The sequence below is a fragment of the Trichogramma pretiosum genome, unplaced genomic scaffold (assembly GCF_000599845.2).
Source record: "Trichogramma pretiosum strain Unisexual culture from Peru unplaced genomic scaffold, Tpre_2.0 scaffold65, whole genome shotgun sequence".
NCBI classification, from domain to species: domain Eukaryota; kingdom Metazoa; phylum Arthropoda; class Insecta; order Hymenoptera; family Trichogrammatidae; genus Trichogramma; species Trichogramma pretiosum.
In genome coordinates this window covers 187,133-215,102 of record NW_019641689.1, presented here as the reverse complement: position 1 = coordinate 215,102, position 27,970 = coordinate 187,133, and the positions used below count along the sequence as shown (strand labels likewise).

Sequence of the window (27,970 nt, the reverse complement as noted above, 5' to 3'; positions counted from 1 at the left end):
CTCAAGACAAAAAACTCACTCCTACGAAAGCAGTAGAAGACGGCCGCCGCGGCTGCGCACACCACCGCCGAGCTCAGCACCAGGGGCAGCACCAGTCTCACGTCTGCGTAAACCGGCGTCTGGCCCTGATGCGGCACGTATCCGTTCCTCTCCACCCCATCGAGACCTCCACCACCACCAGCACCACCTCCCAACGATCCTCCGGGCGAGGTCGAGCTGCTGTGCGGCTGCTGCAGCGTCTGTATCTTGTACTCGGCCACGGAGCTGCCGGCGTTGTTGTGCGCCCTGATGCGCAGCTCGTAGCCCTGGCCCGGCTGCAGCTCGCTCAGCGTGTAGGACTTCTGCACCTCGATGTTGTTGGAGACCAGGGTCCAGAGCTCCTCGCCCCAGCGCTTGTACTCGAGCTCGAAGTGGGTGATGGGGCAGCCGCCGTCGTGCCAGCCGTGCAGGTGCATCGTGATCCAGGACACGTTGACGGTGATGAATCGATCACCCGTGGCCGGGGAATCATCGGGCTTGGAACCTTCTGTAGTGGCTCGAACTATCTCCGAGGGCGAACCCATGCCGATGCGATTGTAGGCCGTGAGGTAGACCTGATAGTCGGTGCCGCACCAGAGCTGCGACAGCTGATAGCTGCTGACCTTGTGGGAGAGCTTGACCTCCTCCCACTCGCCGAACTCGCGCTTGAAGTGGAGTATGTAGCCGCGTATCTGGGCGCCGCCGTCGTCGCCCTGCTTCCACTGCAGATTGATGCTGTTGCTGGTTGCGCTGGTGGCGTGAAGCATCGGGGCTGCGGGCGGCACCTGAACCGTCAGCTGGTGCGTGATCTGATCCGAGCCGTAGCGATTCTCCACGTGGCAGGTGTAGTTGCCGCTGTCCTCGCGATGCAGATCGCGTATCTGCAGCGAGCCGTCGTTCTCGAGGACGAGTCGCGAGGTCGGCCCGAAACGGATCACCTGACCCCACTGCTTCCACGTGACGCTGGGCTCGGGCTTGCCCACCCGCTGACAGGGTAGAAGGACGTCCTGCTTCCAGGGCACGACGAGGGTGGCGCCGAACGAGTAGACGGCGGCGCGTACCTCGCTCGAGGGGGAGACGATGATCGAGGGCGTGCGAGGGCCGTCGCCCACCGAGGTCACCGCGGCGATGTTGAACTCGTACTGGTTCTTCTTGTGTAGATTCTCGGCGAGGTAGCTGGTCTCGTGGGGCGGCAGCGCGCGCCTGTACCACTTGCCGTCGGGCCCCACTGAGCGCACGTGCACGCTGTAGGACGTGATGATGCCGTTGCTGCGCAGCGGCGGCTGCCACGAGACGATGATGGACGTGGCCGAGCTCGCCACGGCCTTGATCCCGGCTGGCACCTCGGGCCTGTCCTCCTCGGTGACGCAGTAGAGGGGGGCGGAGGCCACGCCGTCGCCGGCTCGCGTCCAGGCGAGCACCTGGACCGAGTAGTTGGTGTGCTTCTCGAGATTGGTGAGGCCGACGGTGAGCGCGGCGGTGCTCTTGGTGTCGAGTTTGCCCGCCGCGGCGTCCTGCAGCGCGTCCATGTTCTCGTACATGACCTTGTAGCCCTTGAGGACGCCGTTGAGGCTGGAATTGGGCGGTGGGTCCCAGGACACTTGCAGAGACTGCGAGGTGAGGGCGGTGCAGCGCACGTCCTGAGGCGGACTCGAGGGGACGTCCTCGAGGGTAGTGGCGACGACCTCGGGCGTCATGGGGCCGGGCCCGAGGGCGTTGTAGGCCTGCACGACGACGCTGTAGCGCGCGTACTTTTTCAGGCCCGACAGCTGGCACTGGCGGCCCGGGATGGCGGTCTTGGCCAGGCCCAGGGCTATGCTCGCCGTGGAGATGCGGCCCTCGACCGTCTTGTACACGTACTCGGTGCCGTGTCTGCGTCGATGAGGGCAAAAAAAGTCGGAGTTTGTGATTTCGATTCGGTCCATAATAACAAGAAGATTGATTTACCTTTGTTCCTTGTAGCCCACGTGATATCCAAGGATTTCTCCGTTCCACAGATCGTCGTCGGGCGGCTCCCACGTGACTTTGAGCTCGGTCGAGCTGCTCGGCTCGACCTTCAAATTCTTCGGCGGTCCGCCCGGGGTCTCGCCTTCCGTCGTGGCGTCTAAAATCTGCAGTTAGAAAATATATTTAATCAATGCGGCAAGAATAATTTTGAGGCAATTATAGGCGACTAAGATATACTCACATCACTGGGCTGACTCCTGCCGAGCTCGTTCTCGGCGAATATCCTAAACTGATACGTGACGGCCGGCCTGAGTCCGCTTATGTGGGCGTGCGACTGGCCGCCGGGCACCGTCGTGTGGAACGTGTGATCGTGCCAAACCTCTGCAATTCAGATGAATATTAGCATCGATTTGAAACTCTTATGTATTAAATAGTTATAATTATAGGCATCTTACCCGATTCCGTTTTGTACTCGACGATGTACTGGGTGATGGGACTGTTGCCGTCTTGGCTCGTCAACCAGCCGAGCTTGATGAAGCGACTGCCTTTCTCCAGTACGCGCAGGTTTCTCGGAAAATCCGGAGGCTCTGTAATTGAAAAGAAAAAGCTCGCATTGACGTCGATAGCCGACAAAGAAGAAACAAAAGTAGAAATGTTTGAAAAAAAATCTTAAATTCAATACAGATTTTATGAAAAATCAGACTGATATACAATGCATATAAATGCAATCACATACATTATTTTGGAAAACGATGAAAAAAGATTTGATTCTGTATTCGAATTTGCATCGAATTGTAAATTGAAATTGATCGATATATTCATGAAAATTCAATCACAATTAAATCTGGCGTTTGCCGCTAGATGGCGGATACCATCATTTGTAAAACTGCAAGTGGCAAATCGAAATAATAAGTATATAAGTATATAAGCAGTGTGTATAAGTAAGCAACTGCATGAATTCAAATTAACTAATTTCATTTAATTGATGTGTCACTTGTCAAATTTAGAAGCATACGAAATAATTTATATAAAAGTGGACCTTTTTTCTACGCTTATGTTAAGGGGAGTCACATTCCAATTCATTCCTCTTTGTAATTTTTGTGATATAAACCACAGTTTAATGTCAATCTATATTTTCAACATAAAATTGACATCTTTGAGTCCTAAAAGATGTGAAAAAAGTTGCAATGAATAGGCATTTGCATCTAAAAATAGCTCAGTTTTGCTATTTTAGCCTTTTGGCACTGTGCGCAAGGTTCAGATCAGAGTTATTTAAGTCGGGATCCCTGATAGGTATCAAAGTCTTCAGAAGTATCCTCTATGGGCTGAGTTTTGTGGAATTTTGATTAGAGTTATAAAAATGTTTACATGCCAACAGATGTGAAAAAAGCAAGAAATAAAAAAAATTGATTCATGTTTTTCAGCACATATTGAATAATAGAACTATTCAACTAATACGTTCAACTAATATTTTTCTGAAGATCTTGATATCTATCAGGGATCCCCACCTGAATTACTCTGATCTGAACCTTGACTCAATGATGTCAATTTTATGTTGAAAATATAGATTAACATTAAACTGTGGTTTATATCACAAAACGTGAATTGGTGTATGACTCCCCTTAATCTACTTTTATATAAAATTATTTTAATTTAAAATAAAATTCTTTAAGTTGGGTTGATAGCACATGAATTTTAATCCTAAATGTTAAATAATTTACGAATAAATATATTCAAATGTTATTCAAATTACACTCATTTTAATTTTTAACGTATCTCACCCTGTATGTAGAGGTGTATGGTCATCTCGTCCCGGCCGTAGGCGTTGCTGGCGATGCAGACGTAACGGCCGCTGTCGTCGCGGGTCGTCCCGACCAGGCCCAGCACACTGGCCGCGCCGTCGGTGCTGTTCAGCTCCTTGACCATGTAGCGATAGTCCGAGATGGCGGGCTCGAGCTGCGAGCCGATCTTGCGCCAGATGATCTTGAGGGGATGATCGCCCTTGGCGTCGCAGCGCAGCGACGTGTTCGAGCCTAGTCTGGCCGTGCGGTTCTCGTGCTTCACCGCGAAGTGCGCCGGCGCTGTATAAACACGCAATGGATAGGATTAGTAAGGGTATATCGCGATGCTCGAAAAATAGATCATCGCGTTTTAAATATTGATTGGATTGTTTTTTGACGAGTTTTCTGTCACGAGTAAGTTACAAGTGTTTAAAAAAATTCAGTTTCAATTCAAATTCATACGATAACACCACTTTCAGACTCCACCGCTAGATGGCGAGTTACATTATTTGTAAATCCGAAAGCGGTGAAGTCAAAATAACAGTATATAAGTCATAGTACGGTTTGGGATTCTTGATGGGTTGTACGTTTATTTCCAGGAAGTTTCTTAAATGTGATAACAAGTTCTTGAACCAATTTTGTCATTTTGAACGTTTGTAAGTAATTGAACTAAGCTTGCGTTTAAAATTAATTTATGTGAATTTATTGAAATTCCAAGTAGTTTTTGAACGTATTCGTCAAAATATACTGAATTTTCAGTTAAGTAATAAATGATATTGATAAATCTACGTAAAAAATACATTAAATTTCATGCAACTTTTTACAGTTTTTTTATTTTACAATAAACTAGCTATAAAATGTTGAACATTTTTATATACCAGGACTATACTATAAATCGACAATATTCGTACCATTAACGGTCAGATAAACGACTTTGCTGAGTCCAGCTCCGATTCCATTGACGGCCTCGCACAGATAGAAACCCTCGTGATTCTCCTGGACGCGGGCGAACACGAGCGAGCCGTTCGAATGAATCTTCGGGTCGTGACTCGTCGTCGACATCGAGTGCTGCTGCTCGTGCTGTACGGCGATGTCCTTGTAATCGCCGGGCTTGTTGCCGCTGGCCTTGCGCCAGGTGACGCTCGGCGGCGGGAAGCCGTCCGCGTGGCAGTGCAGACTCAGCCGGGACATGCCCTCGGGCGCGTGCACGTCCTGGGGCTCGGTCAGCCAGCGCGGAGGTACTGCATTTTGGGGGTGGGTAAAAAAAATATAACGTCAATTTTTCTCGGCAGTTTTCTCAATGCAAGTTACGTTACGCAGTGGAAGCAGAGAGGCGGGGCCCGACTATAATTCATCGGTAAACACGGTATATAGTTCGGTTGATTTTTTTTCTGCTGCTGCTGCAGCTCGAAAGCAAACATCGTTATCGCAGCTCGAGAGAGTGAACAGTACGCCATGGCTACTGCTGCTGCCACTGCATAACGGGAGGCTATTGCGCCCGTTTGTATATTATTATTATTACTATACGAAAAGCAAATATTTAGTGATCGATAATGACGCGCAGAGGCAGCTATAGCCCAAAGGACGGGTAAAGCAAATTAAAATAACTCATTTACACGCGCTTAAGCGTACACACACGCACACACGCATACACACTCGCAGACGCACTCAGACTTCGATATTAATATTGGTGCAGTAAAACGTAAAAAAAAGAGTAGAATGTTACGTATTACAGTGACATTCAGTACTGTGCAGGCTTCATTATTATTATCATTACTCTATTCAATAGATTAAATAGCTCACCGTGATCGTATGAAAAAAAAAAATAATAATAAATATAAATATATACTGTGCTCTTATTGATGGTGAGAAAACAGCGTGATTATATAGAGGTGAAAAAAGGACATTTTTTTGTGATATAACAAGTGTTCTTTTTTTTTTAATGCATGTGCTGGTGAGAAAGTGTTGTGCATATTTTCTATCACCGGGGTTGTATTCCTCCTCTCGCGCCACGGGATCCATTCAATTTCTCCTTTTCTTTTTCATAGGTTCAAATTGAAAACGACCGATCGATGATTGTTTTAACGCAAACAGAAAAAGCTTCATAGAATTATAATAATAATAGTACGAGAGGAGGTAAATACACCCCGTGTGTTGTGCTTACATATTATTATCTTATCGTGCATTAAGTAAGTGAGGCACTCGGTGTGTAACAACATCGTGCTTTAAATACATAATTCATCGTTTACTTACAACGACGCATAATAATATTATATATCATCATTATCATTATCGTACAAAGTTCATCACAATATCGTGGTAGAATATATATTTAATATTATATATAGGCAACGTGGTGGTGCAGAGCGTTAGTTCAGGGTGCCGTAGACGATGTTACTCATCGTCGTCATCGTGGAAAGCATCGCTTCGCTCGTTTCGTGCAGCCGTGGTTAGTATAACAGTGCGGTGAAAAACAAAACGAACACACAGACACACATCTCACACAGATTTTGTGCGGCTATATATATTATGATAATAAGACAGAAACACGCGCGAGCAAACTGGAGTGACGTGGTGTATTATATTATATACTTTAATAAGTGCAGACGATGCAGTTTTGTGCCGCTGCGCACGAGTAATCACTCTCTCTCTCTCTCGTTACTCTTTGCTATATCTATCCTTTGTTTCTTTTTTTTTTTGTAAACTCAACCGAAACGAGAATTTTCTTCCCTCTTGTTGTTTTTTACTCTCTTTTATACAGTATAAAGCGGTATTCGAATGCGCAAGAAGCTGCGATTGTGCGTACTGGCGTAATACACGAAAATCAAGAGCGAAACTCGACTTTTGCGTAACACGCGCGTACGTGATTCGAATTAAGTAGAGTGTAGACGATGATGCAGTTTATGCATGTGCCTGCGTGTGCGTTTTTTGCCCTTGTGTGTATAGTGGTATATGAATTTTGTGTATTTGCGCGCATTGGCAAAAGTCGAGCTTCGCTCGGGATTTTCTGCGCTGCGGAAGCGACTCTACTTTTTTTTGTTTGTTTCATTTTTACTTTATCTTTACGCAGAGAGCGAGCGAGTACAAGTATACAGAGAGAAAGGAAGAGAGCCTGACAAAAAATCGTGCGCACCAATTCAGCGTAAAAAATAAAAGTGCCAATGACCCAGAGAGAGAGAACGAGTCAAGTGGTAGAGTAGAGTGCGCTGGAAAACAAGTGCTTGGCAAATATTGTAAGATATATATCTCTATGGTGATAATTGCGCTGCTGCATATATATAATAATAGGCAAGTGAGTGGCGAAAAAAAAAGAAGTAGTAGTGCTCTTATTTATTTTGTTTTTGTTCGATTTTCCTCGAATGGGGTGGTCCGTACCGCGAACAACGAGCTCGGCCGTGTGCGAGACCTCGGCCACGGAGTTCTTGGCCAGGCAGGTGTAATTGCCCGTGTGATTGGCCTGGACCCTCTCGATCACGACGGTGCTCGAGTGCGCGTCGAAGCTCGTCACCCTCAGGCCAGCTGGTTGTGGCTGTAGTTGCTGCTGTTGAGAGCTACCGAATCGAGCGTAAGGCGACGAGCCGCCGCCAGCCTGAGGCTGTATGGGCTCGCCGTCCTTGGACCAGGCGATCGTGAAGGGCGGATCGCCGCGCTCGATCATGCAGGTCACCTGGGCGCGCACGCCCTCCGACAGGTCTTTGTTGAAGCTAAACGGGGCGATCCTCGGTGGTACTGCTCATTCGTTCGTTCGTTTGTGTGTGTTTATTGTTTGTGTATGAGTGTGTTTCGAGGAGCGGAGATAGCAGCGCCGGAACACAATGAAACAGAAACGGAAGGAGTCGAATGAGTTTTTTTGTGCGTAGCGAGCTTGCGATGCTTTTTATTTTTCGGGCTTCGTTTCAGCTTCGTCGTGATGATTCTGCCACTGCTGCTGCTGCTGCTATGTTTTTTTCAATTTTCTTATGTATACTTATTATATAACAATATTGTTATTTTATACGCTGCCTTTCTTTTAAATTTGTCAATATTATAATGATCATACTACCTGTTTAAACAAGTATCTGCCGCTTATTGATTGTACTGTGTAAATGTAATGGTAAACTCATTAATATTTCATGTATTTGTGTTTTGTATATTTCATTTATTTATGGTTTGTATGTCAATCAAATATTGATACAAAAAGTGTCGGTAAAATTGTCTGAAAATGTATCAATGTCAAGGTTTTGATGAGTGCGAGTCGGGATCAAGGATCGGGTGAATTTTACGTTAGAGCTCAGTCGTAAAAATTTTCCATTTTTTTTCTGTTACAATAGCGCTGCCAGCACAGATTAATCAACGATTATACTCGAAATAAATCGGGGGAAACTAGCTCTAATCCCGTCAGTGGGGTACGCCGCGGTCGCATACCGTGAACGAGCAGAGTGGCGGTGCGCGATGCCTTGGCAGCGTCGTTGCTGGCCAGGCAGGTGTAGTTGCCGTTGTGGGCCGGCGACGCGCTGCTGATCCTCAGCGCCAGATCGAACTCGCCGAGCTGACTGGTCGTCGTGGTGGTGTCGAGCTCGCGATACGTCTGCAGCGGACGGCCGTCCTTGAGCCAGACGATGCGCACGGGCGGATCGCCCTGGCTGACGACGCAGGTGACGTGCACCCGGGCGCCCGCCTGCGTGTTCTCCGGGAAGGTGAACGGATCGATGCGTGGCGGTACTGCGAACATCAGGGGCTAGTGGTATTTTTGCTGCAAAGGAGGGGGGTGGGTGTCGTGGGATCGGCAGCTGCTTATATCGAATTCTTCCCGTTTCTTTCGTGCTTGGGGGAGAGAGAGAGAAATATCATCGATTTTGCGTTGAGCTTCGATGGAATATTTTGGAAAGGCCTTTTTCAATATCGAATGAGAAAATCGATGAGTTCTATGTACTAGCACGAAAGAAACGAGCTTTGGCAGGAAAAAGTATAGCGCTGAAAAGTTGAAAATATTATTAACGATTATGATCGTTCATGTATCTTCTCTTATTACAGTTCATTGTCAATCGTGATGCAGCTTGTCTGGTCCAATTGGAAACATGATTCTGTAAATATGTACCTTTCAAAAATAATATATTCCAGTTTATCTCCAAAATATGACATATATAATATATCTTATTTAGAATTAAGAACGTATCCGCTCTCGTAGAAATGCTCAAAATTTCAAGATTAATGTTCGGCCAATGAAAAAGTTTCTCTGACATGAAAGAACGGTCAGATTTAATCACTGGAATGGTTAACCTTTTTTTTGTTTTTCAACAACTACTTATATAATTATTCTGACTTTGCCACTTGTGGATGTACCGATAAAGCTACATCGCCATCTAGTGGCCGAGCTTTAAAGCATGTTATTATTACCACATTCAAAGTAATTGAAAACTGGTCTAAATTTTGCGGAACAATTAGTAATTTATAGTCATTCATTTAAAAAGTATATGCCCCTATTTTCGATCATGTCCCTATAAATTCGATCAATAATTAATATTAACAACTTAATTGTACGTAAGAAAATTTTTTTTAATAATTGGCTGAATGAATCGAACATCTTCAACAGAAATACGTTATTCATAATCAGATATCAAGTTTCAATCCTATATATAAAAAATTTATTTAAATTTGATCGAAATTAGGACCTAAGTGATCGAAAATAAGGGCGTATACCTTAGTCATTTTCAGTTTCAAGACAATCTATGTCAATATATTTTAAAATAGTTAAAATGGTTATTATTTTTTATTCATCAAGCCATCATCAATATTGAGCATTTCTACCAGCCTGGTATTTATTCCAAAATTGCCACAACAACACAAAAATTAATAACATTCACCTTTGACCTCGATGTGCACCGTCTGCGAGTCGAATCTGCCCTGCTGATTTCGCGCCGTGCACGTGTAGGCGCCCCGGTCGGTGTTGCTGTCGACCTGGTGCAGTATCAGGGTGCCGTTCTGCGACACCTCCTGTCTGCGACTGGTGGGCAGCACCTGGCCGTCCTTCTCCCAGGTGATGCTCGAGATCGGGAAGCCCGCCACGGGACACTTGATGACGGTCGTCTCGCCCGCCACCGCCGCGTAATTGCCCATCGGCCTGATGTGCGGCGGCCCGTAGATGTTGAGCCGTGCGCCGTGATGGATCTTGGCGACGCGATTCACGGCCTGACAGCGATACTCGCCGCCGTCCTCGACCCGCACCGAGCTGATGTTCACGTGGGATATGACGTCGCCGTGTACGGTCACGTACTGGCCGATCATGAATCTGAGCGGAGAGAGAGAGAGGATAAATATTTGTGAGGTAATTGAAAAAAAAGCTGTTAACGCTCGTATTACCCTTTACACATACAATTTTCGCACCGAATAAACGTAAAAATTGCATAGAGAGTACGAGCTGTGTACGTACATAAATTGCATATAGAGGACATGTATACCTGTCGTTCTGCGGCAGTGGAAAGCCATCGAGTGTCCAGGTGAAGTGGGGCGTCGGATTGCCCGTGGTGATGCACTTGAGGGACACCGATGGTCCCGGCTGTATCGTCTGCTCGATGAACTTGTAGACCAGCTGCGGCGATGCGTCTGCGTGCGGCAGCGACCATGGAAAGTAAGGCAATAATGTAAATACATCGTATTCGATGATATTTACCAAGACCGGCCTCTTTTTTTTAAATGCAGAGACAAATTTATGTAGCGACGAAATTCTCTTTTTTTTTCAAACTTTTCCAAAAATTTGTAAAGGCTAGATCGTAAAGAGCGGGCAATGCTTATATACATCAAAAACTATAATGCTGCTTTTTTGAAAAGGAGATTTTCTTTGTAGGCACCGTCGGTATATTCCGCAGGTGCATAATCGCAACAAATATACGTGGCTTATAGGGATTAACGGATTTTACATCTTCAAACTACAAAGAAATGTTTCTTTTTTTCGAGAGGTTAAATTCAAAAGAATCAAAAGACATAATCTCAATGAAACTTTTTGTGTATATTTAAATGGCCGGTTACTATTTGAATGAAAAATTTTTATATATCAGATTCGCCATGTGTAAATGAAACTGGTAAAATTAAGGAAAAAAAGTATGGTAAAATTATCGATTTAGCTCGTTTACTATAGTTTTCCAATGATTTTTGTTAAAAAGTGATTTTTCAATTATGGAAAAACTATAGTAAACCAGTTAAATCGATAATTTTGCCATGCTTTTTGCCATTATTTTACCACACTTTTATTTTCACGCTGGTCAGTGTTGTCTGCTAGAAATGTACCGAAAAAGAGCCGGGACAAGACGACCGTCGGAATTCATTTACTCTGAATCCCGTAATTTTATCGTAATTTTATCATTATTTACAATTAAATACCATAACGTGACGTAATTTGCTCACGTTACTGCTCAAAATGAAATAGACTAACTAAAAACATTGCTTAAAAAATAACGAAATGACATCATTTTTTTTCGAGAATCAAAATTTTTTTTTCCAAAACGGTTCACCAGAAATATTGTGTCGGCATATTCCATTCTAGTTCAATTGGTGCATATATATTGTGTGTTAAAATTTCAGAACGTTAAACGATAACGTTTTTGTTCATAATCATTGTTGTATTACTGTAAAACAATTGTTTCGAGAAAGGCCAGTTGTAGCAGACGACGCGAGATAGCTAAAAAACTCAAAAAACAAGATTTCATACAGTTGAAGGCCGCTTAATAACGCATAAAAAGTTTCATCGACATATGATTTTTTCTTCCATCATAAATAAACCTTCGAAAAAACTAAACATTCTTTTAGTTTGAAGGTTTTAGTGTGAGGTCGCCTCAATCTCGTATACAAAAGACGTGTCTATTTTCGTCGTTATGTATATCGAAATTTCTGTTAGAAAGTTTGACTTTTTAACGTATGATATATAATATCTCTTTCCGATGACTCTACGCATTTATATAGAAATCCCCTTCTCCAGCCGCGTCTCGTGAGAAGTAAGTACCGACACAGCTGCGTAGCGCGCGTACACAACATTACATGTAGGTATGCTCAGTACAGAATTGATCGTCGTCGATTCGACACCGCTGCGTAATATACAAATACACGGAGAGAAAAGTATAGCCACGCGTCGTTGTTTTGATACACAGACCGTTACAGTTATAGTTGGTTCGTGCGCGTGCGTGTGTGCTCTCGCGTGTACGTTTACGTTAATAATACAACAGAAAGTCGTATCATCATGGCAGCGGCATTACCATCGGACGTCCAGGACGAGTGCGGCGAGGTGACCATCCGCGTCAAGTTCAGCTTCGACGTGGACCGCGAGATCCTGCTGGGCGATCAGGACTACGTGGTGGAGGTGGTGGCCGCTCGCGCGGCTATGCACATGCAGCGCAAGGCCAACATCGGCTGGCCGGCCCTCGCCCTCTATCTCGGCTACGAGATGGCCAAGGAGCTGAGGCCGTTCCGCTGGACCAGCAACGTGTGCGCCCTGGAGCAGATGCACGTCGAGGGCATGCCCGAGCACCGTTTCAAGAAGATCGAGCACCGCTTCGAGATCGAGACCGAGACGAGGATCTACAAGGTCGGCTACGGCATGTGGCTGGAGTTTCACAATTGCCGCAGGAGGCAGCCCACCGAGCTCATGCTGCCGTTCAATCCGATGGATCTCAAGCCGTTCGTCTACGACGAGAAGAACCCCAGGTGTGGAAATTTCGCGCACACGTTCAAACAGGTTTACGCCGAGATGAGGAAGAGGAGGATCAGGTTCGATCCGCAAACGTCCAGGAGAAAGGAGAAGATAGTGGGACCTTACGCCGACCCTAAATACGGCACGAAATTCAAGAACTTGGAGCCGTCGAGCTTCAACGCCAGGGTCCAGTTTCTCATGCACGTGCGCAAGGTGGCCGAGGCCAACGGAGATTACGGCCCGCCGAATCTCGCCAAGTTGGCCGCCGTGCGCCAGGTCAACGAGGCGCTCAACGCAGACCTGGAGAATTTGAATGTGAACGACGGCCAAGACGACAACCAGACGGAACAGCAGCAACAGCCACAGCCGATGGAATTGTAGGAGGAGAAAATGTCGCGCAATATTCAGAACGGTGGACGACGATGTAATTTTTTATAAAAAAAATACGCGCGTCGTACCGTGGATAGTGGTTAATTAAAAATGTTTAGATTTATCGATGAGTGAAAAAGTACTTTTTTAAAGTCATTTTGCATACGTGATCGTTGATTGTCGCGAGTTTGTTAGCAATGATTAACGATATAATTTTAATAATGATAAAAGTGCTTTTTTAAAAATATTTTGCATACGTGATCGTTGATTGTTGTGAGTTTGTTAGCAATGATTAACGATATACTTTTAATAATAATAAAAGTGCTTTTTTGTGCCACCCCAGCCTAAAGTAACATTTTACTCCCACTGAGCAAAACTAAAATGTTACTTTAGGCTTCACAAAAAATTGTATTTGCACCTAGAGAGTGAAAAATATACTATTTTAAAAATATTTTGCATACGTGATCGTTGATTGTTATGAGTTTGTTAGTAATGATTAACGATGTACTTTTAATAATAAATACTTTTAATTGTAATCAGAAAAGCCAGTGTGTCAAAACGACTTTATTTACATCCTCGCCCCAATCGATAATACAAACACACGAATATGTCAAATTAAAAATTCGCATTCGTATGAGCACGACTGTCGGCGTGAATCGGTAATATATATATATCGATCGATTTGCGGTGAGGTTTCTTGCCGGACGCGCGCGCGTGTACGCGTTCGGTACGGAGAAGAGATCCTCCAGGGGCAGCAGCGCACGTAATAGTATATATAGTAGACGAATTAACCCGCCAAATTACACGGCCAACAATAGACCGCACACACACGAATCGAAGCGCCCCGAGCTTGGCCCCCCTATCTCCTCCTCCTCCTCCATGCATATGCATATGTGTGTACGCACTATTCGCCGAATCAGGTCGACCACGCCCGCACGAGCGGACGTCATTCAACCCCTCTATATACGCAGGTAGAGATTGGTGTATGAGCTTTAAAATTTTCGCACAGCTCCCCAGTGATTAGCCGCGGCTGATTTTCGCGGTGTTGTATACTTGACTCGAAGCTTACGTCGATCGATCGGGATCGTTTAAATTTCGAATTTTGCTGAAACGCATATAATACAGCTCTCGTAAATCCTCCAATGTTTTCATCGGGATCCTTAAACTCTCAGGCCGGTAACGCATTTAAACGCGCATTGCTATTCATCGCATCTCGCGAAATGCGATAATCGTATTTCAAAATATACACGCGCAGACAGACAATGGGTGTAAGTGCATAATGGCCCTCCGTGTATCGCTGTATGCCGAATGCATAATCGAAGCTCGGCTATAGCCCGCAGCAAGTGGGTCGATCGAGCACTATATATATACGTGTATATAAACTCACCTCCCAGCCTCAACTCGGCCGTCGCCTGGACCATCTCGTAGTCGTTCTTGGCGAAGCACTGGTACATGCCCTTGTCGTCGCGGGTGATGGCCGAGACGTGCAGGATCGTGCCGCCCGGGCCGCTGATCTTGGTGCGGCCGGAGCTGCCCTCGCGTATCGGCAGGGCGTCCTTGGCCCAGGTCACCGTGGGCACGGGCTGGCCCTGCACCAGGCACTGGAACTCGGCGTCCTTGTTCAGGTCGATCGTCACCTGTGAAACAATAATTTCATGATCGAGGTGATGTATATATATCTCTTGCCCGCAGCAGCGATCGGCGCGTCGGTGTGTAAATGCTATATATAGGGCAGGCAGGCTGGCACATTGTCATTGCGCAGCGCGGCAGAAATCGTAATTGGCATTTCGCGGAATGAGCGAGGCGGACGACTATCCAATATACCGCACACGTATATACGTACGAATCGCGTATACGTTATTGTACGTTATGCCTTGCTCTGATTGAACCATACCTCGATATATATTCCGATCCGATTAATTCCCGGTCAGTCCCTCGGCTATATATATACGCGGAGGCTTTTGCATGGCTAAAACGTACAATGCATTCTATACTGTTTATGCGCCTACGTATTTAGTGCTACCGAAATAGCTCAAGAGAGAGATTCTAAACTCTCGGACTCGTTTCCGCGTACTGTGGTTGCCCCGGCCCTATATCTCCGCCTGGATGAGGGCTGCCACGGCGCGCACTCGTACTACTGCAGGAGTATACGTGTATAAAGGTGGACAGGACACGAGTGTCTGAAGTAGCCAACTCGATATTGGCTGCCCTTTTTTTTGGGCTGTTTGTTTTCTAGCTCGAGCTGCTCGTTCATTATCGTTCACGACGCGACCGAACATGGCCCCTCGACTCTATGTAAAAAAAAAAAGGGGGAAAGAAAAAAGCTCCACTTCGTCGTCATTATACGCGCGACGAGGGCGATCCGTTTTTCAATATCGAGCACACCGACGACTCCTCTTTTTTCTTCGACGCGTGACCGACTCGCGATAGACACATAAAAATGCAATATCAACTAATATCGATCCTCACCTGCTGGGGAGCTATCCTGATGCTGAGGCCGCTGATGACGAAGACCTCGAGCTCGACGCGCTCCGAGCCCGCCGTGTTGTTGGCGTGGCAGACGTACCTGCCGGCGTCGTCGGGCCGGGCCTGCTGCACCACCAGCACCCCCGCGCGGGCATGAACCCGCTCCGAGTTCACCATCATCTCGGGGCCCATCAGGCTCGAGCCGCTCTCGCGGAACCACAGATAGGTGGGCGGCGGTATGCCCTGGGAGATGCAGCTCAGGACGATGGTCTCGCCGGTCTTAACGGGCGCCGGGATGAGGCGCTCGTTGAAGCGGGGCGGCACCGCGTTTCTGTGCTCTGTAACGATAAGAAGTAAAATTAAAATACAAATGAATTTAATACAAATTTACATTAAATCTGTCTGTCTGCTGTGTATGTGTGTGTGTTTCGTGATTAAAAAATTAGTGACAAGCGAATTTATATCGTTCTAAAATGGACCTGTCCGCAGCGAGCGAAACAATAAGAGTATACGACGCGCATTTCGCTGGCGGGTAAACGTCAAAAGTTATATGTGTACAACGGTTGGTTGTAAATCGCGGCGTATAACGAAATTCACAGGTTAATTACCGCGGCGCAGCAGCCGTACATAGTGGTATACGCGCAGCCGAATTTACAACTTGCGTAATAAAATGCACGCGGAGGGTAGCTATATAACGCATATAGATAAAATCAAAGTCCACGAGCTCGCTTCTCATTTTTAAAAAATGTTAATTCAGTGAGAGAAACAGAGTGAAAAAAGCCGGAGAATCGTGACGCGAGAGGAGCGCATTGGAAATAGATAATCGTTGCAGCGATATTTGTAGCAAGTTTATTTTTCCAACGTCAATGCTACGCCATTGAAATAAAACATTGAATTTTTATGCGTATTTTAATGAAAAAGCATACATTCAAAATTGAATCAATAGATTTTGCATTTTATTGATGATACTTTTGCATAAAATCTTCGTTAACAATTAATTTATCAATGATTAAGGTAAACCACCCAATACTGGGACAATGCAAAAATCCGTCGTATAGTGGGACACCTGCGATTTTCAGTAGTTTTTTCAATAAAAATTTATAAAAACAACGATAAATCATATGAATTATCATTCATTTGAATCTCTAATATGCATATCTCAAACGCTTTTTTTATTTGCACTTACTCAAAAAATATGAAAATTCAATGAGTAACGACGAAGTTGATGGGAAGAAATTTCGGTGCGAAATCGTACTTCTGAGTGGAAAAGTACCCACACAATTTTTGTAAATTAAAGATAAAAGTCAAATATAAAGTAGGTAATGTTAAGTTTTATATTCAATATTTTGACTTCCCGGAACACGACTGTACTGTTATTTTTACAAATAATAGTATATTTTTTTTATAATAACATGTCCTGATTTACGTGCAGTTATTTCGCAATACGTCCTATAGTAGGACACATTAAGTCACATATTTGCTATACGCCCCGCGGTGCAGTTCGCTTTGTCGCTTTGGGTAGCCTATAATATCTGCATCCATTAGAAGTAAGTGTATATTCGTAACTATTATAAAAAAAGTGTGTCTTTTTAGACAATTATACTTATTATATTATTCAATTAAAAGCAGGGCAAATATTAGCCGATTCAGACTCTTTGGTGATCGAGTATCCTAACCTCGAAAAGTACCAGCCACTGAAGGTATGTTTACATTCTGTTTTCAATTAATTGAGTGAAATAGGTGTTCAAACTTAGTGATATATATTTAATAATTAATTGTTTTATGAATTTAATGTTATTTAAAATGATTTATTATCAGTTTGTATTTATTAACATAATTTTTGTTGAAATTTCGGAATCAGATTAATAACAATAAAAAACATATTTATTCTTTAAATTATAAATCTATTGACTTTTTATTATATATTACCTATCATTTAAATCAAATTAATATCCATTGCTTGAGATCGTAAACCTACCCATATTAATATGTCCCACTTTTGGTCTGACGCGTGTCCCACTATACAGTGGCGCTGTTCGAGGTGTCCTACTATAGGTGATTTTTGCTACTCAAGAAAATGTCTTATTTTTTAATAATTTTACAATCTAGAATTTTTTCAACTAATATATTACATTCTGGAAATCCTCCGCCATCGCGAGAATCAATTTAGTTTGCACTTCGGCCGTTTTTTTGAAAGATAAATTAGTAGAATAAAAGTTTGTCCGGATAAGTGTCCCAGTATTGGGTGGTTTACCTTATCTGTGATGCAAAAATAAACCGAAAGAATCTAATTCGATGCTGAAATCTAAAGATTTTTATTAAAATGAATGTGACTTTTAATACCGCTAGATGGCGATTACTTTTATCTACAAATTCGCAAGTGAACATAATTGCATAAAAGCCTGATTTAGTGCCGATGCATCTTATGTTATCTATTATGTATAGATATACATAATACGTAGAAGTTAATAAATATGTATCAAGATTTTGCACTTTTAAACCGCAGTCTTCAAAGAATATCATTATTTTTTTCATTGCCGTTATATATTTGCATGTGAGAAAGCTTTATATGTTCAGAGGAAGTGTATAATATCGATCGTAATTTATCTTTTAATTTGAAAAATAATTGCTTTAAGTAAAAGAATAAATTAAACGTTATTTAACGTTATATATTATATTCACATTCAGTTCGATTCATCACTATTATTAGTATTAAGGCCAAAATACTTCATACGTTTTTTTTAAATCGTTATTTTTCCGTAAGTAAAAAACTTTCCAGATTAACGTAAAACCAAATAAAAAAACTGGCCACCAACGAGACTGAAGCAGTTTTCAAATATCAAACACGGCGAGTGGTAACATCGACGCCTGCATTATCATCATTACATGTGTAAGATATTATGAGTCGTGCTACACTGGTAGCGACTGCGGAGACTCATAGCTTCGCCGCACACTCGTCTACGCTCTGTATATAGATTCTCTAGTGGAAGAAGATTAGAAAGTAGCTACTTAAACGTGGCCGTTGAAACGCGCGATCAAAATAACGCGCAGTGTGCACATAGCTCGCATCTGCCTCGAACCTATACCAGCTATCTTTGACATTTTTATCCTAAACTCAATCTAAATCGGCCAAGTTACAATTGACGCTGCCACCTTATGGTCGGTACGCATTACGATAAACAGTAAAAAAATTACATACTTACAGTGTTCATTATCGTGACATCAAACAGTGAAAAAAAGTTTGTGTGTGTGTGTGTGTGTGTGTGTGTGCGCGCGCGCGCAAATAAGCTAAAAAATGTCGAGCCCGGACGTTTACATTTCTAAAACGTTGCAAAAAATGATCGAAAAAGTCAAAAAAGAGAGGGAGAGCAAAGAAGACCGACGAAATGATATTTTTGAAATGCGCGAAAAAGTCAATTGGGAGAGCAAAGAAGACCGACGAAATGATATTTGTAAAATGCGCGAAAAAGTCAATTGGGAGAACGAAGAAGACCGACAACATTTTTTGGAGGAATTCGATCAATTTATCGAAGATTGGAGGTACAACCTTCCTAACCTGCGGGACATCTTTCGAGCCGCAGAGATCGAGCTGCTTCTTTTGGAATGCATAAGTCACTCGAGTCACGATTGGAACGAGCCTGAACAGGAACGTTTCGTCGATTTCGTGATCAGGACCGGCTACAAAAACGAGCCCGAACTCGACGAAGACGGCAAGCCCCTGCTACGTCGCACCACAGCGTTGCATCGCGCGACTACGGCTATCTCTACGCGTCCATCTGATCACGTCATCCACAATCTCTTCAAAATTTACGACTTAGATGTGAACTACGTCGACGAGGACGGATTGTCTCACTTTCACGTGGCCTGTATATTCGGCTTTAATCGCGTGATCGAGAGTTTCCTCGACCAAGGTCAAGATCCGAACTTTCTCGTGGAAAAAACCGGCGACTCGCCGCTACATTTGGCCATGAATAATCTAAAGTATTCGGTGGTCGGATTGCTCTGGAGACGCGGCGCCGACCCTAATCTAGCCAACGCCGAGGGATTGACGCCACTGCACTTGCTTTGCAGTGATTGTTCAGACAAGTTTTCAAAGTTGTTTTTCAAACTCAACAATGACACCGGTCGAAAATTGAAGCTCGACCCACGGGACAAAAAAGGCCGTACACCGATTCTCCACGCAATGACCCAGACATATCAGGATGAACACGCTATCCGAGTGCTGCTGAGAGAGGGAGCCGATCCGAACGAAGCCGACGACGAAGGATCGACGGCTTTGCATTTGATTGCTCACCATAGCTGCAGTGGCGATGAGACAGTCGAATTATTCTTCAAGCTGAACGACGAGTTGAATCAGCTGGTGAGGGTCGACGCGCGGGACAGGTCGGGTCAAACGCCGCTACATGTGTCCACGGGCAGGCTAGCCCGCGTCGGTGAGAACGCGACGCGATCGCTGCTGAGACGGGGGGCTGATCCAAACGCGGCCAACGCCGACGGCTCGACCCCACTGCACTTGTTCTGCATGCGAGACATGTTCAACAAGCTCGTGGATGATTTCTTCGAGCGCTGCGACGACATATCGAAGCCGGTGTTGATCGATGCCAAGGACAATCGAGGCCGTACGCCGCTACAATGGGCCGTGGCCAATACTCTACCGTACAAGGTGGATCAGCTCTTGGCTCGCGGTGCCAATCTGTCCAACTTCCAATTTCCCACCGAGGATTATTTCAACGCGACACCGCACAAAGTGTGGTTTTATCCTCTTCGCGGCAATATATTGCCGATTGTGATTAACGCTCTGCATGTCATCGAGAGTCTCGAGACGGCAGGATACCGGATGGATCGTAGCGACGCTCTGAAGTACATGAAGATGTTCGCCGAGAACGGACTGTTCGAAGAGTGGGCGTACGATGACGAGGAGTTCGCTGACAAGGCGAAAAATATCATGTTGACCCCGAGTACGTCGTTGTACGATCTGACTCGGCTCAGACCCGAGGGATTATCGGCGAAACCCGTCACTTTGGAGGACTACTCGCAGTTTATAAGGACCGACAAGTGTTATTATCTTGTAGGTTCCAAGCAGCACCGGACTGCTCTCACGCACCTGAGCCATTTGGCATCGAGAGAATTTTTCCGGCACTGGGCGCTGGATTCTTTCTTGGAGTTGATATGCTATTGGCTGCCCGTTGAGTTGTGCGAACCGATTCTCGACCGGTTGTCGAACGAAGATTTAATGAATATTTGCTTGGCAGCTGCTTGAGGCCAAACGATTAGCGTTACGATTGAACAAATAAAAATTAAATTCATAAATTTGCTTTGACTTTATTTTACTTGAGTTTTAATTTCCATTTCAAATGCATTCACAAAAAATTATTTTATATCTTGCAACTGCTTCGACATACCCATGGTCAGTGTTTGTTCAGACTTCGAGTTTAATGGACGTGTTTGCGCCAAAGCGCTCGAATCCTTAGTAAATAATACATTTGAAATTGATTTAGCATCGTCCAACCAAGTTATTGCGGTGAACAAAATTAAAAATAAAAAAATTAAATAATCGGCAATGGCAGATAAGGTAATCGAAATAGCCAAAGAAGCAGTTAATCTAGGTTGAAGCTAGGAAACCAAGAAGCTAAAGAGGAAACATAACAGTCCTGGGAATAGGGCTATCGTGCCTATCAAAAGACAAGCTTATGTAACTGATTGGCTCAAACTAGTGCAAACAAAGAACGCTTTTTGTCCCTGCAAAACGATGAAAATAAAACCGAAGAAAATGTGGAAGAAAAAGAGGATGAGTAGGAAGAGATAGAGAGTAAATTAACACCGATCTTTGCAAGCGGAGTCCTAAACATTAACTCTGTAAAACTGAAATTTAACGAAATAGCTGGTAACGATTTTGACATTAAAATATTGAGTGACAATACGGTTAAAATCCAATTTATGTTTGAGACGCACAACAAGACCGCGATCGAGTTACTAAAAAATAAAAAAGTAGAATTTCATACTTACAGCGTCAAAGCAGTATTACATAATATTCAACGCTCGGTTGATCTAGTAGAATTAAAAACAGCTATCGAAGCATTTGGACACTCGGTAATAAGAATTTCTAATATCAGACAGGCTATCACGTCAAGCCAGAGAATTAGCCAACAAACGTAATTATTCCTGGATATGGATTCGAAATAATACGGTTATTGTAAGCAAGGTTTATAACTCCTCAGACATATCTATAGTCACCGAAAATGACCTCAGCAAGATCGTACGAAGAAATTTGATATAGAGTGATTTTTATCAATGAAGAGCCTGTGCTTATAAACCTTTTTCCTTTTATTGAAAATTGTAATGTAATTGTAATTGTTTTATTGAAAAATTTATCTCATTAATTGAAAATAATTGTACTATCTCAAAATTAATTATCAAATTTTGCAAATTATCAAAATTATTATTGACGATAATCTGCCTTATGTGTTACCATGATCTTACCGGAGTTATTGTCGAAAACTTTGTTGTTGTCATTTGCAATTTTGTGAGAAAAAAACATAAACTTCCAGAAAAATTAACCGAAAAACCCTTATCTGAAAAGCATAGTAGTAACCTCCGTAGCCCAGCTCGAGATTAATTAAAAAAACTAAATTACAAACCAGAGGGCAGTAACCCACGTAACCCAGCTCGTGACTGCTAATAAACAATTAATCTGCCCTCCGAAAAACAGTAATCCACGTGGCCCAACTGGCGAGTGCTTAAAAAAATTCTTTAAAATAAAATCATGCTTCAAAACACAATCTGCTTGTTCGAGTTTTATATTGGTTTGCAACAGTAAACCGTCATCACCAGCCTACTAAAGTTGGTTACGACCTTCTCGTGTGTTGCCGTTTAATTGTTTATAAATATTAGTTAGCTGGGCTACTTGGTTTTTTAAATTGTTTTGCAGTTTAATTGTTAATAAATAATCTCGAGTTGAGCCGCGTGGATTACTGCACTTTGGGTGATAGTTTAAGGAGGCTCTACATCAATCATAATAATAGTAAAGAGAGGCATCTGTCGTTCTCTTTCTTGAGGCATCTATCTGTCTCTTTCTCGCATTAGGCAGACAACCGCTCGCACTATTCGAAATCAATTATTTTGTTTAATTACTCATTAGTTAGTTCGTTAAGGGGTAATTTTTAACATACAAATCGAAAGCTTGGAACTTTCTCTTTCAGAAAATATATTTTTTATTAAGATGGTTGATCTTTTAAATTAGTTATAAACAATAAAAAACCGCGTCCCATAAGAGCCCGTGTTAAAATCGCCATTTTTAAACTTGTTTATCTCGAAAGTTTGATCGTCAACCACATGTTTTGGAATCTCATTTTGAAGATCTAACAAATCGATTGATATAAGTTTTATCTTGTTGGATGATTTTTTGTATTATGTGTAGAGCCTCTTTAACCCTTTTCGGCCCAAAATGACCCAAACAGCACGTCACTCTTCGAAGCTGCACAGTTTATGCAATTGGCGTTAGAAAAAAATGCGACCTACATATTTTTTAAGTTTGAAAGCTCTCCTTTTCAATGGTGGTATTTAAAATGTGCTAAAAAATTATTAACATACTGGAAAATTAGTTTAAACAAAAAAAGCCACAATTTTTTCCGGTTTTTTGGTTTTCAAACCAAATTTCAAATGTGTTTCGAGTTTGCTACGACCTTGGAAACACATCAAACCGTGGCATAAATGTCTAACCTTTAAAATGACTTATATTATGTACCAAAAATTTGCCGGGGAGTTAACAAAATGGCGTCTGGAATGCATAATTTTTTTGTATACTTTCATGAATTTTTTTCTCGATAAATATTAACTCTAGGAAAAAATTACCAAGAATAAAAAAGTCTTAGAATTACTCAAAAAATACACTAAAATTTTTTCAAAATTTTTTTAGCAATTTTTATTAATTTTGCAATTCGCATAGTTTTGCAAAACTTTAAAAATTACTCAAAAAATTCTGAAAAAATTCTAGTGTATTCTTTGAACCATTCTAAGACTATTTATTCTCAGTGAGTTTTTTCTAAAACTGATATTTCTCGAAAAAAATTCATTCGTCTTTTTTAACGAATTCATGAACTTGAAAATTAATGAATTTTTTTTTCGAGAAATATCAACTTTAGGAAAAAATTACTATGAATAAAAAAGTCTTAGAATTGTTCAAAGAATACACTGGAATTTTTTGAGTAATTTTTAAAGTTTCGCAAAATTATGCCAATTACAAAATTAATAAAAATTGCTCGAAAAATTCTGAAAAAATTCTAGTGTATTTTTTGAGTAATTCTAAGACTTTTTTAACCTTGGTAATTTTTTCCTAGAGTTCCTAGAAAAAAATTGTGGCTTTTTTTGTTTAAACTAATTTTCCAGTATGTTAATAACTTCTTAGCACATTTTAAATACCACCATTAAAAAGGAGAGCTTTCAAACTTAAAAAATATGTAGGTCGCATTTTTTTCTAACGCCAATTGCATAAACTGTGCAGCTTCGAAGAGTGACGTGTTGTTTGGGTCATTTTGGGCCAAAAAGGGTTAATTGTTTATTAGCAGTCGAGAGCTGGGTTACGTGCGTTATTGCACTCTGGTTTGCAAATTATACTTATAAACAATCTCACAAGCTGAGCTACGTGGGTCACTGCTGTCGTTTGCAGATTATTTAATAAGTATTATGAGGGAGCTGGTCTATTTGCTATTGTAAATTATTTAAAAGTAGATGAAATTACATTATTAAAAAAAGGCGTGGGGATTTCCTGTGAAAAAGGGCGTCATTTATGGTAATGGTACCCCAATTTTGAATATCTGCGCACGCTAGTGAACTTTTCAGATTAACGTAAAACCAAATAAAAGAACTGGCCATCAACGAGGCTGAAGCAATTTTCAAAAATCAAATACGGCGAGTGGTAACATCGCCGCCTGCATTATCATCATTACATAAATACGATATTTTAAGTCGCGTCACACTCATCGCTGTGGTATAGCGTCTTATAGAGGCGCATAGCTTGCACCCATGTCTATGCTCTCTACATAGATTTTAGAGTGTGTATATTAGAAAGTAGTAGCGAGAGCTCGAGTACGTAAACGTGGCCGTTAAAATACGTGTATATGGCTTGCATCTGCCTCGAGCCGATACCAGCTAACTTTAAAATTATTATCTTAAAATTAATCTAAATCGGCATAGCTCCGATTAATACCGCTGACTCAATCGACGGTTCACGATAAACAGTGAAAAAAATACTCATTGACTCTTGATTGTCGTGACATTAAAAAATTAAAAAGTGAAAAAGAGTTTGTGTGTGTGTGTGTTTTTGCGTGTGTGTGTGTGTCTGCGCGCGCGCAAATAAGCTCAAAAATGACGAGCCTGCTCCATACGATTTGTAAAATGCGCCAAAAAGTCAATTGGGAGAACCAAAAAAACCGACAAAATTTTCTGGACGAATTCGACCAATTTATGGTAGAATGGAGGTTCAACATTCCTAACCTGCGGGACATCTTTCGAGCCGAAGAGATCGAGCTGCTTATCTTCGAATCTATAAGTCACGATTGGTACAAACGTTTACACGAACAATTCGTCGATTTTGTGATCAGGCGCGGCTACAAGATTGAGCCCGACCGAGACGAAGACGGCAAGCCCCTGCTACGTCGCACCACCGCGTTGCATCGCGTGACTACGGCTATCTCTACGCGTCCACCTGTTCGCGTCATCCTCGATCTCTTCGAAATCTACGACGTAGATGTGAATTACGTCGACGAGGACGGATTATCGCACTTCCACGTGGCCTGCATATTCGGCTTTAATCGCGTAATCGAGAGATTCCTCGACCAAGGTGAAGATCCGAATTTTCTCGTGGAAAAAACCGGCAACTCGCCGCTATACTTGGCCGTGAATAATCGAAACTATTCGGTGGTCGAATTGCTCTGGAGACGCGGCGCCGACCCTAATCTAGCCAATGCCGAGGGATTGACGCCACTGCACTTGCTTTGCAGTGATTGGTCAGACGACGGCGAGTTTTCGAAGTTGTTTTTCAAACTCAACAATGACACCGGTCGAAAATTGAAGCTCAACCCACGGGACAAACAGGGCCGTACACCGATTCTCCACGCAATGACCCAGACATTTCAGGAAGAACACGCTATCCGTGCCCTACTGAGAGAAGGAGTCGATCCGAACGAAGCCGACGACGAAGGATCGACGGCTCTGCATTTGATTGCTCACCATAGCTGGAGTGGCGATGAGACAGCCGAATTGTTCTTCAAGCTGAACGACGAGTTTAATCAGCTGGTGAGGGTCGACGCGCGGGACAGGTCGGGTCAAACGCCGCTACATGTGTCCACGGGCAGGCTAGCGCACATCGGTGAGAACGCGACGCGATCGCTGCTGAGACGGGGGGCCGATCCGAACGCGGCCAACGCCGACGGCTCGACCCCTCTGCACTTGTTCTGCATGAGAAACATCTACAACTGGCTCGTGGATGATTTCTTCGAGCGCTGCGAAGAGATATCGAAGCCGGTGTTGATCGATGCCAAGGACAATCGAGGCCGTACGCCGCTGCAATGGGCTGTGGCCAATACTCTACCGGAAAAGGTGGATCGGCTCTTGGTTCGCGGCGCCAATCCGTCCAACTTCCAATTCCCCACCGAGGATTATTTCAACGCGACACCGCACAAAGTGTGGAAACAACCTCTTCACGGTAATATATTTCCAATAGTGATCAAGGCTCTGAACATCGTCGAGAGTCTCGAGACGGCAGGATACCGGATAGATCGTAGCGACGCCTTGAAGTACATGAAGATGTTCGCCGAGAACGGACTGTTCGAAGAGTGGGCGTACGACGACGAGGACTTCGCTGACAAGGCGAAAAAGATCAGGCTGACTCCGAGTACGTCGCTGTACGATCTGACTCGGCTCAGACCCGAGGGATTATCGGCGAAACCCGTCACTTTGGAGGACTACTCGCAGTTTATAGGGACCGTCCAGTGTTATTATCTTGTAGGTTCCAAGCAGCACCGGACTGCTCTCACGCACCTGAGCCACTTGGCGTTAAGAGAATTTTTCCGGCACTGGGCGCTGGATCCTTTCTGGGAGTTGATGCGCTATCGGCTGCCCGTTGAGTTGTGCGAACCGATTCTCGACCGGTTGTCGAACGAAGATTTAATGAATATTTGCTTGGCGGCTGCTTGAGGCCAAACGATTAGCGTTACGATTGAACAAATAAAAATTAAATTAAATTCATACATTTGCTTTGACTTTATTTTCCTTGAGTTTTAATTTTTATTTCAAAAAATCATTTTATATCTTACGGATGCAAGGCCCACGAGCTTGCCTACTACAATACATACATTCAGCCTCTCTCTCTCCGATAAACGAAATTTGAATTTCGACAAAATAAACATCTAATCCCATTTCGTTCGAGTGGCGTATTGTATATAACTCAACGGTATAACAGTGCAACTAGCTACTGGTCTTTGGGAAAATACCGTATTGTATATACAACATCTCGGAACGTTAACTTGTTTCAAGAACCGGGGAGAGGGTCGAGGGTCTTGTATGAAATCGTAGGTAGAAGCTGCTACACTGTACAATCACTCTCAATCCGGTATAACGATCGATTGCTCTTGTTCTCTCTCTCTCTCTCTCTCTCTGTCTAGCTCTTAGTTGCAAAACTCGGCAATACCGAACTTCCGAGCGAGCGCATTTTCAATCAATTCGAGAAAGCAGAGAGAGAGAGAGAGAGAGAGAGAGAACTGCGAGTTGGGCAAGTAGAAAATTCCGCTCCGTTACGACGAAACAATTTAAAAATCCCTCCCCCTGCGAGCTCGCGAACTGCTGCACGTAGGTACGCCAAAATCTTTTCAAAGTCAAAGTCCCTTTAAAGAGAGAGAGAGAGAGAGAGAGAAAAAATCCGCTGCAACGTTCGACGGTACGTATACTGCAGTTGCCACATGTATACATGCCTCCTTTCGTATAATCATTCGTATGAACGGATATGCCGCGCCAGTGGAATGGGAAAAGAGAGAGACGGAGATTCTATTTATTAACGACGTCGCGTTGCTGCTGCTGCTGCTGCTACCGTTTGCGACTCGTGCAGCGCGAGAGCTTTGATATGGTAAACGCAAAAAAAGATGGAGAGAGAGAGGAAAGCTCAGCGAAAAACACAGCGTGTACGTGTGTATACGATGATGATGAAAGCGCATAAACTGTTATATACGCCACGAGTTTGCTTCGTTATATTCATGAAAAACTGCGCTTGCATATACTACTGCAGCAGCAGAACCGAGGCAGTTTTTATTTTTCGCCCGCGCGCGCGCCTCGTTTTGACTTTAATCAAAGGATTTTCGGCGCGAAATGAATTATTCACAGCCACAGGTAGGAGATGATTTCTTTTTTTTTTTTGCACCCACCACGAGCTCATTCGACGAATCATCAGCCGTTCACCGGCTTACGTATGCGCGTGGATTTATAATCTTTTCGCGTTTACGTATGCGCAACACGTACGATATATTTCGAATAGGTCATCGTTGCACCGTTGCCGCGGGATATCTCTCGGTAACGTTTCTTCTCGATATAATGCTCGAGGGAAGTGAGGAGCGATACATTTGGGATTTATCCACGCGTGCAGCAGGAGTCGATCGATCGATTTTTTCGGCTGCGCAGAGAAAAAACTGGCTGCCAATTCATCGACGAAGAGCTTCACCCTTATTTTTATGAAACATAATGC

General features: G+C 43.4%; 1 protein-coding gene across 1 annotated transcript in view; it reads right to left on the bottom strand.

The window, feature by feature from the left end:
- The window catches only part of LOC106659665 (Down syndrome cell adhesion molecule-like protein Dscam2), a 135,272-nt gene that overhangs the window by 4,085 nt on the left and 103,217 nt on the right, over positions 1 to 27,970 (bottom strand). Inside the window, exons 6-16 of the mRNA XM_023461758.1 lie at positions 15,244 to 15,578; positions 14,162 to 14,411; positions 10,184 to 10,328; positions 9,590 to 10,014; positions 7,122 to 7,475; positions 4,658 to 4,987; positions 3,747 to 4,046; positions 2,421 to 2,552; positions 2,207 to 2,346; positions 1,966 to 2,129; positions 20 to 1,890 (exon numbers count right to left, since the gene is read on the bottom strand). Of these exons, the coding sequence (XP_023317526.1) occupies positions 20 to 1,890; positions 1,966 to 2,129; positions 2,207 to 2,346; positions 2,421 to 2,552; positions 3,747 to 4,046; positions 4,658 to 4,987; positions 7,122 to 7,475; positions 9,590 to 10,014; positions 10,184 to 10,328; positions 14,162 to 14,411; positions 15,244 to 15,578 (4,446 nt within the window). The remainder of the gene's footprint in view (positions 1 to 19; positions 1,891 to 1,965; positions 2,130 to 2,206; positions 2,347 to 2,420; positions 2,553 to 3,746; positions 4,047 to 4,657; positions 4,988 to 7,121; positions 7,476 to 9,589; positions 10,015 to 10,183; positions 10,329 to 14,161; positions 14,412 to 15,243; positions 15,579 to 27,970) is intronic.